The 12,281-nt window shown below is 44.0% G+C and overlaps 2 protein-coding genes across 4 annotated transcripts in view; both read left to right on the forward strand.

Moving 5' to 3' along the window:
* Nucleotides 1–108: 108 nt before the first annotated feature.
* On the forward strand, nucleotides 109–11,415 carry NPL (N-acetylneuraminate pyruvate lyase (dihydrodipicolinate synthase)). 3 transcript variants are annotated; one of them, XM_010580676.1, is made up of 12 exons: nucleotides 109–197; nucleotides 449–517; nucleotides 2,134–2,207; nucleotides 3,343–3,430; nucleotides 4,569–4,626; nucleotides 4,707–4,782; nucleotides 6,078–6,170; nucleotides 6,984–7,132; nucleotides 7,325–7,371; nucleotides 8,148–8,232; nucleotides 9,704–9,743; nucleotides 11,151–11,415. In XM_010580676.1, the coding sequence occupies exons 2-12, from the start codon at nucleotides 453–455 to the stop codon at nucleotides 11,300–11,302; spliced, it is 927 nt and encodes a 308-aa protein (XP_010578978.1). In that variant the 5' UTR covers nucleotides 109–197; nucleotides 449–452; the 3' UTR covers nucleotides 11,303–11,415. The 3 variants fall into 3 exon arrangements, with proteins under 3 accessions (XP_010578978.1, XP_010578979.1, XP_010578980.1); XM_010580677.1 differs by having other exon boundaries at nucleotides 115–160; XM_010580678.1 differs by lacking the exons at nucleotides 109–197; nucleotides 449–517; nucleotides 2,134–2,207 and adding an exon at nucleotides 2,333–2,415.
* A 443-nt stretch (nucleotides 11,416–11,858) lies between these two features.
* Nucleotides 11,859–12,281, forward strand: part of DHX9 (DEAH (Asp-Glu-Ala-His) box helicase 9) — a 28,549-nt gene continuing 28,126 nt past the window's right edge. The window contains exons 1-2 of the mRNA XM_010580727.1: nucleotides 11,859–11,908; nucleotides 12,099–12,269. Of these exons, the coding sequence (XP_010579029.1) occupies nucleotides 11,859–11,908; nucleotides 12,099–12,269 (221 nt within the window). The remainder of the gene's footprint in view (nucleotides 11,909–12,098; nucleotides 12,270–12,281) is intronic.

Here is a 12,281-nt window from a genome sequence, read left to right on the forward strand (position 1 = left end):
GGCCGGCCATTCGGCTCGGCCGGCTGCTGCCCGCAGGCCTGGCGGGTCGCGGTGTCTGCTGCGGGGGTGGGGGAGTGAAGGTGCCTTTCTCGGGGGGCAGGGTTTTGAGCCCGATTCTCTGCACAACTGTTCTCCCTTCCAGGCTGCCAGGCGTCACCAGGTGTGTGCTAGACCTACCTGCGTGTAGAGAAGGAAAGGTAAAACAGAAGATGTCTCTGAGACCTAAGTGCACCTGGTGCTCCCAGGTCCTGGCCTGGGATGGCGCTGGCTGTAGTTAGCCGCTCCTTCAACAACAACAGCAAGACAATTCTCCTTGACCAAAAGTAACAGCCTTGCAAAGTCCGCTTCTTCTGAACTTCGCCTGTCCAGTTTTGCTTTTAACAGAAGTTGAACAACATGTAAAGAAAGATGGTAATCGTTTTTCTCTCTTTCTTTCTTTTCCAAACAGCTCAATGACACCCGGAAAGAAGCTACAGGGTCTTGTAGCTGCCACGGTCACTCCAATGACTCCTGATGGGTGAGTTGTTGAAGTTGCCCTGATTACTGTTACCTTAGACCCCTGTTTTCCTTCTTTCTTATTTGGAACTGATCAGTTTTGTGTGTTTGTTTTTTAAATCGGATCTCTGATGGGATGGGGGAACTATTAGGTTGGTCCCACTAACACTAGAGTGGGTTGCCTTCACCTGTGCATCCTCCTGTTGCCCAGCAAGTGCTGTAGGTCTGGGTTTGGAGAGATTGGATCAGTCTCCCATCTCTTTTTCTGCTGCTTTTGTAGGTGAAAATTAAATCATAGTAAAGTTATATACCTAGAGTATTGCAGTATTTTCCCATTTGTTAAGGCAAATCACAGTCCTGGTTAAAAAGAACTCTTGAGAGCTAGAAAATAATTGTCAAAATCTCATGTCCTTTTAGACTTTTCTTTACCCTAGCTAACTCGTGCATGCATTTGTGTGCATATATGTGTGCATGGAATTAGTCTAAACCAGAAGAAAATATTGCAAGGACTGCACAGTTCTGAAAATAACATCAAATCGAAAGTTGAAATTCAGCCTTCCTCAAAGCAGTGATGGTAAACAGATGTCCTCCCTCCTGCATCTTGATGTTGCAAGACAGAGTTGTTTGGAGTCAGCAAAGGATCCTGAGCTTCTCTGATGGGCGATGTGTCAAGATCTGTGTGTGTTTCTGAGGGAGACAGTGGAGTTTTGCTAGTATAGTCCTCTGAAAGTGATCCTTTACTTTTGAAAAGTGCTGTAAAGCACGGTACTGTCTCAGTCCAGAAACTTGTTTGCATTACAGTCACTGCTTCATTTCTTGCTTTAAAGGAGACTTATTTCCAATTTCATTTTTTATTACAACTCAAGTTTATTGCAACATGCTGTTTGGAGAGTGACCTGGGCCCTCTGCCTGGAATGCATGGCCCTTGTAAGATATGGTCTCTGAAAGCAGCTATGAAATTTTGGGTGATGTGTGAACACGGTCATGGTTGCAGAATTGGCTTCCAGACTATAGGGTTGGTCCATATGTTTGACAAATGAAAACAAAGGTGAAATACTATACACTGATAGACAAAATAAGTTTGTCCTGCAGAGAAGATAAACCTAGAATTCAATTTCCCCTGTTTTTCAGGGAAGTCTGTTGCTTTCCTCATCCTTTAATGAGAGAGAGAGAGAGAGGTCAAAGTCACATCCAGCAGATGCCATTTCACAGTCTGTGTTCAGCAATTACAAGTATAGTTTAACTATTTGCCAGCACTTGCACAAATACCTTTGTGCTCTCAAGAGGACTCCCGTTTCGCTCAACAGTCAAAAAGGTTTGAGTGTCTCTTGTTCTCTCATATCGCCCCCAAAAAGTCCTTTGCTGTGACGAGCCTGTAGTAATTACCAATTGAGATAAAAGGTTCGAACAGCAAACTACTTGTCAGGAGGAAGAGAAACTGGAAGAAGGAATTTGGAACTGAACTGTTACCTGAAAAGTTAAATACATGCTGAGTGTATCATACCTTGGGGTAATCTGTGTGCGTACAAATGCAAGGCTTCAAAAATGCGTGTTGTCTTGTTTGTTTGTTTCTTAATCTCTAAGTTTAAGATATCTGTGGGTGGAGACTTATGGTTGCTGTGGTTCCTTTCATTTCAGACAAATTAACCTTTCGGTGATTTGTCAATATGTGGATTATCTGGTAAGCGAGCAGAACGTGAAGAATGTTTTTGGTAAGTGTTTTTTTTTTTTTTTACAGAAACTGCATTACACCCCTTTTGCCTGGATGGGAATCCTATGATTTCTTACCTGATAAGAGCTGTAGTGGGAGGGACTGTGGATGTGGGATCGTCCTAGACATTTATGTTCACGAGTGGAGAGAGTGCAAGCGATACTTAAGGCATCTGGTTTTGCCTACACCCCATTTCTGTGTGGGGTAAAGTAAGTGTTACCTTCATACAGTGACATTCCCAGAGATGAATGGATAATGCAGTGTTGGCAGAGAAGACTCAGCTGAATGAGTGTCCCATTTGCCTGGCCAAGACACAATCATCTGATTAAAAAACATGAGCTCAGGAGTCCAGGGAATTCAGTGAGCTCATCACAGCCAAATGGGCTTCTTTAGGAGACCTGTGGTGCACTGGGTGACACCAAGGGGGGCACTGCTCCCACCTCTCTGTCCTGCCTCTATCTCGGGGACTGTTGCGGGGGCAGCAGGGATGGTTGAGTAGAGGATACAGCATCTGCTAAGCCACTTTCATTCACAGCCTGGCATAGTCAAGTAAGCTGAAGTCAGTGATAAGATTTTAGCTCAAAACTAGAGTGCCAAGATGCAGAGCAAAGCGTGGCAGTGACTTCAGCTATCCCATTTTAATCTGTTGTTTGTGACTGAACATAACTGACATCTTGTCGTTTACCAGCCTAGGTAGCACACATGGTTCCACTCATGACAGAGACACCAAATTTCAGGTCAGGCTGTTTCCTTCGGGTGGAGGATAGACAATCACTTTGCCTGGCTAGCTGGGTGTCCCTTTGTGCACTTGTCATAGCCTGACTCACCGCTGGGAGAAGGAGGTAGTTTCTGCTGAGGAGGAGGTGCTGGGGGACAGTTTCCCAGTTTCAGCAGCTGATTCTGCCGCCTCCTTCCTACCACTGCTGATCCTGAAACACCCAGGTTTCCGACACAAGCATTTAGTGATGATAACACTGCAATCCCCATGTAGATGCTGGTGCGGACCATTGCTATCTTAAAATGAGTTTTGGGGAAAATATTTCTGTTTAATATCATCAAGTGTCAGTTCTTGTCTTCAGTAAAACCAATGCATGTAGGCCAGGCCTCAGCAATTGTGTTGTGTTGTGTTGAAACAGTGAATGGCACAACAGGAGAAGGACTGTCCCTTAACATCCAGGAGAGGAAGCAGTTGGCAGAAGAATGGGTGTGCCAAGGAAAAGACAAGTGAGTAGCTGAGAGTGAACAGGGGATTCCAGATCTCGTGTTATAATATAGGCATGCCTGATTGCAAAGCCACATCGGCTAATGGCTTTTTTTTCTGAGTATTCTGTTGTTGGGCTTTGTTCCCCAGCTCCTTTATCATAGAAGTCTGTGGTTTTGTTACTGCCAGTTAGCTGGTGTCCATTTCTGCTGCTTAGAGAGCTTGTAAGAGCCTTCTCTTTGGTACACTGAGAGGCAGGGGGACAAAAAAGGGCTCTGGGGTTGAAAAGGGCTGTGCTCTTTGCTTATTCTTGAGAAGAAATGAAAGTAAAGAGCAATCTGCCTATTTATGCCCTGTGAGCATTTCTGAACCTTTTAATATATTAAATGATTTGGTATGGGGGAAGCTGAGGTGTAAAGTGTTTTAGTGCTTCTCTAAAGGTGCAGTCAGTGGCAGAAGAAGGAATTCAACCCAGATCTGCAGCTGTGTATCCAATTGCAGCTCCATTCTCCATCTCTTGTACTTGTCATAGTCTTGTATCACTCACTGCTGCCATCCTCTTAGTTGCTATGTCAGAGGCAGTGGAGAGGAGGAGGTGTTTTGGGTGAGAAGGATAGTGAGCAGAAATAAACTGGTATGAAGGCTCACAGATTGTGTGGATATAAAGGAGAAACACAGAAATGGGACTGAGGGACTGGAACCTGGGAGATTGTCCTGGCGGGAGCAGATAAGCAGTCAAAGGTGCTGCTGTGAGGTTGAACTCTTCTGGTAGTTCTGCAGAGCAGTAGGTTCAGAAAGCAAAGATGCTTTGATGATATCCTTTCCTTTTCCCAGCTTCCCCTTAAATCCTTAATGCCTTAATAAAATATTAAAATTTGTCCCTCCTGACAGCCTTACAAATATGGCAGCAAGGAGTCACACGTGATTCGTATTTCCAAATGCATTTTCTTTTTTCCACCACCAGCTGCTTGCCACTGTCAGCATTTTCCCTGTGTGTTTGCTTGTCAGGTCAACACAGGTTCAAATCCCTTTTAGGTTTAATCTAACTCAGTGAAGTTCTTGTTTTGTGGCTCACTGGTCTGAAGCGATTCATTTTGGGAGACTGGTATTTTTCACCATCACTGAAACCTCCCCAAACCTTCTGAATTTGTTTTTGTGCAGATTGGATCACGTGATAATTCATGTGGGAGCACTGAGTCTGCCAGAGTCCCAAGAGCTGGTGTGTATATGATATGATTCCTTTTCACTATGTGTGTAATAAATATGAAGCAGATGTACCTTCCATTCTCTCTTTTATAGGCAAGACACGCAGCAGCCATAGGTGCTAGTGCTATTGCTGTAATAGCCCCCTTCTTCTTCAAACCCACAAACAAAGGTAAGTAGATGTGATTGCCAGACCTGCTGAGGCCTTTTATATTGCCCTCCAAACTTTTATCATAGATAAAGGATTAATGCCATCTTCTTTCTTTGGAAAATATTTTGGTGATAATGTTTGCACACCTGTCATGTCTGGTGCCATGCAAAATCAAAACCTAGAAGCATTTTTTAAACATGGGAGATATCAGAATTCTCCCATTAAGAAGTGGGAAGGATGTCTTTTGGGATGTATTTTGTTAGCCTTTTGGAAAAAGAAGAGTTGCTTATGGAAAGAGTGGTTAACTAGTCTGTCTTCTGGATAGTCTGGAGTTCACGCTTGATCTGGGCCACACTAGGAAGCAGCTGGTTCCATGCTGACCCTTGCTGGACACTGACCAAGTTGATAAACTGTTGATGCACAGGCTTGCCTCTTCTTACTGAGGTGATCACATTTGGTTCTGTGCACCTAAGGTTACCTCAGAACTGATAAATGGAGTGTTTTGCTTTTAATATAATGAACGTAGTATAAAAGAACCACATGAAGAGGAGGTTTGTAATAGAAATGTTAAAAGTTGTCTGGATGAATTATGAATGGAAATGATCATATGAACACACCACAAGAAACCAGAGTGGATTGCCAGAATGGCTGGTATTGATAGCCAAGGACACGATCAGTGGCAATCAAACTGGTAAGCACAGAGGAAGAGCATGAAGATCAGCAGAAGACCTCGCTGATAGTAGTAGGATGGCAGTGGGAATTCAGCATGTTGGTTTTTGCCATTCCTCTTCCTGCTATGCCAATGGGAAGATTGCCCAAGATCTATGAAGGATGCAGTGAACAAGATTCTCAGGAAGAATGTCAACCATAATAACTCTGCGATTCCTAAAAGGGTACAAAAAAGTTGTCCAAAAACCTGCTCATCATCACCATTGAGCAGTACCCCAGGCAGGTGAATGTGAATGTGATCCCTTTTCCTCTGTGTTGCACACATGTGATCCTGGTGAGACCACTTTGGGACACAGGTCTTGCATGTGTGAGAGCACGCTTGAGTTATATCTGTAAGAGAATGAGTGTGAGTTACTGAAATCGGTTTGGTTTAAAATAAATACTGTCTTTGCCTTCCCTAAGGTCTTCCACGTGAGTTTTGTTACATTTAAGTTTTTATGATGTGTGAAGGTTATTACATGACTCGCTGTGTATGGTACACAAGCTGTAGATGGCCTCTCCACAGACCTGGCTGCTGTGAGTCTGAACTGTCTTTCACTACAGAGAGTCTCCTTGTCTTACAGGGGTACTTGCTTATTTTCTTCCAGGTGAGCTGATCGCTTTCTTACAGAAGGTTGCCTCTGAAGCCCCTGCGGTTCCTTTTTATTACTATCACATTCCTCCTCTGACGGGTGTGACGAGTAAGTAGTGCTTAGTCAGCTCTTCCCGAGCCTGTAGGCTCATAGCAGCCTGAGTAATCCCGGTGGCTGGTGTGATTAGTCTACTATTTGTATGTGGCCTCTGCTCCTGTCACATGCAAGCCGTAGTGGAAAGGATCCTTTCCAAAAATGGGAGGTGAATCCAAGACTGGAAAATAAATTGAATTCCTCTTCATTGGAAAAAAGTCACAGCTTATGGGTACTGAACAACTGGGACAGGGGAGGTGATGCTGACCATGGCTTTGACATTAGTGTGGACCAGGATAGGTAACTGCCTTGGATAACCATAGCTGAGTCCTGATTTTTTTGCAAGATAGTGACCACCATCTCACTTGGTGTACACTGACTGCATAATCATGTTTGCTAGTAAACTACATGTGAAACCACAGTGCTTCTCAAGTCTTATTATTTAGCAGACAAATGAGGAATAGAATAGATATCTTTCGTTACTTGCTCTAGACACCAGGTTATTTGGTGTTTCTGGTTGTATGAGTTTATATTTATTCTAAAATATGTTGTTGCCAGTTCATTCCTAAACTTTCACTTATCCAGGGTTTTTCCCTTCTGATCTGGTAAAAGGAACACTTGAAAGAGGGTGGAAAGATGTCTTTTGTATAACTGGGAAATAATCACCCTAAAGTTGTCTTACTGGTTGTTTCAGAGCTATATAGTTTACTAGGCTTATGCCAGAAATGAACAACTTGTAAAATAGTAAGTCTCCCTCTTGGGGACAAGACAGGGAAATCTCCCAGAACAAGGGTGTGTTTCTTCATATGAGACTGCTGTTCTGCACAGTTCGTGTTGAAGAGTTGCTGGATGGAATAAAAGAGCGGATCCCCACCTTCCAGGGTGTGAAGTTCAGTGACACAGACCTCTTGGACCTCGCACAGTGTATAAACAAGAATGAGAGAGAACAGTTTGTATTTCTTTATGGGGTGGATGAGGTAAGAAGCTCCTTAAAAATTATTTCTTCTGTGGCATACTCTTGCTTAGGGAAAAAAGTGACCCTGGACACTCAGTGCCAGGTAGTTTTCCTGCTCCCTCCCACCACCTCTTTTTTTTTTTTTCTTTATTTTGTTACATGAAGTAAATTTTTGTTGTTGTTGTTTTGTTTCTCTCCACCCACCCCAAACTAGCAACTGTTGAGTGCACTGGCAATAGGGGCAAATGGAGCAGTTGGAAGGTCAGTATGGCTTGGACTCCTTTCCCTCAACACACACACTGTAGTGTTGTATCTTCCACTATCTACACAGTGTTTCTCTAACTATCTTCTGTCACCACAGTGGAGGATTTTGCAGGGTAGGGCTGTACAGCAGCAAGCAGACTGAGCTAGCTCCAGTGCTAGCGATGGGACAGTCGTATAACCTGGGATCTTGGATTATGTTTGTTTGGGTGATTATTGCTGCAGTCTATAAGCTCACTCAAAGGTTTCAACATGTTTCTTTATCCTCATGGCAACTTTTTGAAGTAGGGAATTGCTTTCGTCATTATATTGGTTAAAATAATTAGTTTGCATGAGAAGTCTGTGACGAAAAGGGCTCTGCTGAGTTTAATTTCTGATTCGTCTTCTGCCCCTCATACCAGGCTGCTTAGATGAATTACTGTGTGATATCCGTGTTCTTGTGTAGATGATCTGTTAAATGAACAAGCAACTGGAAAATTAAGTGATTGACTTTCTGTATTGCTTAATTGTGTCTTTTTATTTTTAATTTTGAAAAGGAGTTCCATTTGGAAAGAACTGGGAAGAGAAATCTGCTGTCTAAACTCTTCTGTAGGGCTTGGCATACTTTAGATGCTTGACAGTATAAACCACACATAGATTGCATGAATCTCTATCATAATAATGGCATTCTTACAATGTCAACAGCAAAAGCCTGTGGCTACTTCTTTGTTTCAGTGGTTCTAAGCTCCTCCTTTGCATTTACTGATTCTATTTTTGGTTTGGTATTTTTCTGGCAGTACATACAACTATTTGGGCCGAAAAGCCAATCTGATGTTGCAAGCCTTTGCAAAGCCAGACCTTGCGTTAGCACAGAAGTATCAGGTACAGTATCTCCACTGTCCCTACTAGGAGCAGCCTTCTTTCTCCTCTAGCTTTACTGGGGCTGATTGCCATGTGGTTTTGTTGTCCATGTCCTGAGGTAGCTTTATTAAAGCCAACTTCTTTCAGCTCCAACCCCCCTGCTTGTTATTAATCTCTCCTCACCTTTTTGTCCAGTCCTTACTAACTTCTAAACGAGATTGGCCTTACTTATCCTTCAACTCTCTGATCTCATCGATGCAGAGTGAGCAAGGGCCTAGCCTTTTTCCTTGGACAAGCCCACAATGGACTTGGAATGGACACAATGGACTGGGAATATTCTGGGGATACCTTACATGATGTAGGGCAGAAAGCTGTCCCAAATCAGCTCTGCCTTGACCCCTCTTGGTCTTGGGCAGCTTGAAGATTTGTGAGGAGTTCTGAGCAATCACTATATCATCTTGCTGTGGTTTAACCCCAGCTGGCAACTAAGCTCCACACAGCTGCTCGCTTGCTCCTCCCTTCTGCCTCCCTGGTGGCATGGGGATGAGAATTGGAAAAAAAAAAGTAAAACTTGTGGGTTGAAATAAGAACAGTTTACTAATTGAAATAAAATAAAATATAATAATAATTGTAATTAAAAGGAAGATAACAAAAAGAGAGAGAAATGAAACCCAAGAAAGACAAGTGATGCACAATGTAATTGCTCACCACCTGCTGAGTGATGCCCAGCCAGTCCCCGAGCAGTGACCCCTGCCCCCACCAACTCCCCCCAGTTTATATACTGAGCATGACGTTCTGTGGTCTGGAATAGCCCTTTGGCTCATTTGGGTCAGCTGTCCTGGCTGTGTCCCCTCCCAGCTTCTTGTGCACCTCCTCACTGGCAGAGCATGGGAAACTGAAAAATCTTTTCCTTAGGATAAGCGCTAGTAGCAACAACTAAAACATCAGTGTGTTATCAACATTACTCTTGTACTAAATCTAAACCATGGCACTGTACCAGCTACTAGGAAGAAAATTAACTCTATCCGAGCCAAAACCAGGACAAATCTATACCCAATGTTTTTATGGGACATTTGAGGCATCCTTCTTTTGTCTTAAAATAGAAGTGACTGCAGGATGAAGGTCTGAGAGATGTCTGAAGGATGATCTGCTCTGGGAAGTCTCTTCAGTAGGCAGTGGATATTCAGATTTGTAAACCTTTAGAGCCTGATATGAGACTTACCAGTGATCTCGGACTCCTTGCAGTGAGAGACAGCTTGAACATGAGTGATACGTGATAGACTGAGAGGGAGTGATGGTTTTCTTATATCCCTCCCTCCCTCCCCTATTCTAATGGAATTCAATTACTATTTCCCATAGACTGGCCAGGTGGCCATGGGCTTTTCTCAGAGCTGTGCAACACTTGTATAAGATGTAAATATCATAATAGCTCTAGATGCTTTTACATCTTAAAATTTGAAGGTGTTAATGAACTACTGTCTGTCTTTTCTAGTTTCTCACTGGGGAATTTCTCAACTTTGTCATCAAACTAGGTAAGTCCTACACTGCCTGTTTCCCTTCTTATATCTAAAAATGCAGACTTGGTGCTCCAGAAACTCTCACATTGCTGTACCCTCAGCACTTCCTTCCCAAAAAATTTTGCAGTAAGAAAATGTTACGTCTGCTGTTTTCTGAGTTAGTAGCAGCTGGGAGCTCAACAAAGGGAGCTGACCAGGCATCCCCAACAGAGTGCACTATCACTTCCTTCCTTCTTCTGTGAAATCTCACAGCTTTAAAGCTGTGACTCTGGGATTTACCCTTTTTCTTATCCTGACTCTTTCTGTGGGTTGGTTGTTGTTGTTGTTGTTCTGTCTCCAAAAGCTCATTTCTAGCTTTGTTTCTACAGTGTAATTTTTCTGAAATGGTGGTGCTCCAGTAGGAAAACAGCTCTGATACTTGACTCTCCTGCCTTGCTATAAATTAATAATAACTCTGTTCAAGGCTGTACAAGGCCAAAGCATTTTAAAACGGAATGATTTTTAGAAACAAAACCAAGTTTTAATGTAAAAAGCAATTAAAACCAATCAAGTCAGAGTAGCACAGGGAGATGGAATTGGACATTTCATGGTTTTCACTTAATGAAGAGAACTGTTCACTGTAGTTTTGCTGTACATATGCAAGCCCCAGTGAGTCTAGCTGAGCTTTAGTGCTTGGTTGTATTTCTTGCATTAAAAGTCAGAGGAAATGCATCATTATTTAGCCTTATAGATAAAGAGGCAAACACCAAATTTCCAGAGGTACATAAGGAGACTTGAATTATGGACAGAGAGGCCTCTTGAAGTGGTTCCCAGGGTGGTTTGAGCTTGTACTCAATGTCATTGTCACATGCCAGCAGGATGTTGCTACTCCCAGGGCTTGGCTTTATGTGAGTCTACATCAGGGGATAGCTGTGAAGCTGCAAACATAGGGTTGCTGTGATGACATATTGGCTGGGGTAGCACAGCCTGCCAGCGAAGGCAAGTTTGAAGTGGCCTGATTTTTGCTTGTTTTACCTATGGAGGACTCGCACCGTCTTTTCTGTTGTTAAGGCTGTGTGGCAATACATTTTAGCAAGGAGAGGAACACACGTACAGCCCTGGTTATCTGTAAAACTGACACAGCAGTTTGTAAAGTGCATGTCTAAGAATATACTCTGCTTGGTATATTTAGGAGGGAAACAATAATGGTATAATATATAAATAAATGCAATAAGTAGGTGTAATTTTTACTGTAATGTCTTTCCTGTCTGCAAGCACAATCTCTTCTTAGTTACGCTATTCTCACTTCTGAGAAGTGCTGAAAGCCTGGTCTATTCTGGATTACACAGGAACTCTATGCTTCTGCTTTTTTGGACACCTGTATAGAGACTGCTTTAAGCAAAATGATCTGTAAATGTCCTGATTTTGCTTTTGTCCACCCAGGTTTTGGTGTTGCACAGACTAAAGCTATAATGAGTTTTGTTTCTGGCATTCCTATGGGACCTCCACGGCTTCCGCTTGTTGATGCCTCTGAGGAGTTCATTGTCAAGGCCAAAGCCAAGCTGGATAGCATTATGTGGCCTGATGGTGACTGATATTCACTTCCGTGTCCATCTGGAAGTGGAGGCTCCTTTTCTGGGATTCACTGTCATGTGGCACCTTCCCCACGTGATGGGCTGTGATTTCTTTCAGGGAACTGGCAGTGCGCCTGAGCCCCTTCCTGTTAGGGCTGGCTTTGTTGGTGCACGTGTAGTCACCTTTTTGTGTAACTTTACTCCCCTCCCCTGGAGCTCTGCACATTGCAGGACTAGCTGTTATCTTTTTAATTAAAAAAAAGCAAATCTTCCCCAGTTGGAGGATACTGACTCGTTTTGTGTAGAAAGCAGGAAGATCTGTCTCCACCCTCCCTTCAGTTAGATTATGTCTTCTCCTCTACCTTCATGAGCACAGCGCTGTGTGTTTAAGCACTGGTACAACCCCATCTGTTTGTCAGAATCGTTGGGACACTGACCGTGCATGCAAGATCCCGCTTTTGTCTTACTGCGTTTATACACCTTTAGTTAATGCAAAATTAAAAAACCAACCAACCAGCCTTTTGCAATGGAAAGCCTTTGGCTCTCTAATAAATAGGTATTCTCCACTTTCTTCCTTATGACAAAAATAAAGCCACAACTGAGCGAGATCAGCCCCGGCTGCCGTGGGTATGTGCAGGGGCTCGCCGCCCGTGGGCCGGCGGCAGCTGAGGCCTGGGGAGCCCCTTCTCCTCCGGCGCCACGGGAACTACTCCCTAGGCCCTTTTGTTGTGACCGAGCATCTCAGTCCAGGGCCCAGCTGAGCGGCGCGTAGAGGAGGGGTGAATTTTCCTGACAGGCCCCAATTACTTTGCTCCAGTCTACGCTCTGCCACGCCCGGGAGCGCCTTGTGTGCGCGGCGGCCCTGCTGTGGTGCTGAAGAAGAGGAGCGCAGCAACGCGCCATCGCTGCCTGCTCCCGCCCTGGGGCTCGCTGAGGAGGCTTTGCGGCCCGCCGCGGCCGCCGTCGCTGCGCATGCGCGGGCGCTGCCGTGAGGCGCGGG

Source organism: Haliaeetus leucocephalus, unplaced genomic scaffold, assembly GCF_000737465.1.
Source record: "Haliaeetus leucocephalus isolate CR32 unplaced genomic scaffold, Haliaeetus_leucocephalus-4.0 Scaffold730, whole genome shotgun sequence".
NCBI classification, from domain to species: Eukaryota; Metazoa; Chordata; class Aves; order Accipitriformes; family Accipitridae; genus Haliaeetus; species Haliaeetus leucocephalus.

Coding starts and splice junctions, on each gene's coding strand:
- NPL (XM_010580676.1), top strand. CDS start 453: ATGACACCCGGAAAGAAGCTACAGGGTCTTGTAGCTGCCACGGTCACT. Junction 4,627..4,706: donor TGCCAGAGTCCCAAGAGCTG/GTGTGTATATGA, acceptor TCTCTTTTATAG/GCAAGACACGCAGCAGCCAT. Junction 4,783..6,077: donor CTTCAAACCCACAAACAAAG/GTAAGTAGATGT, acceptor ATTTTCTTCCAG/GTGAGCTGATCGCTTTCTTA.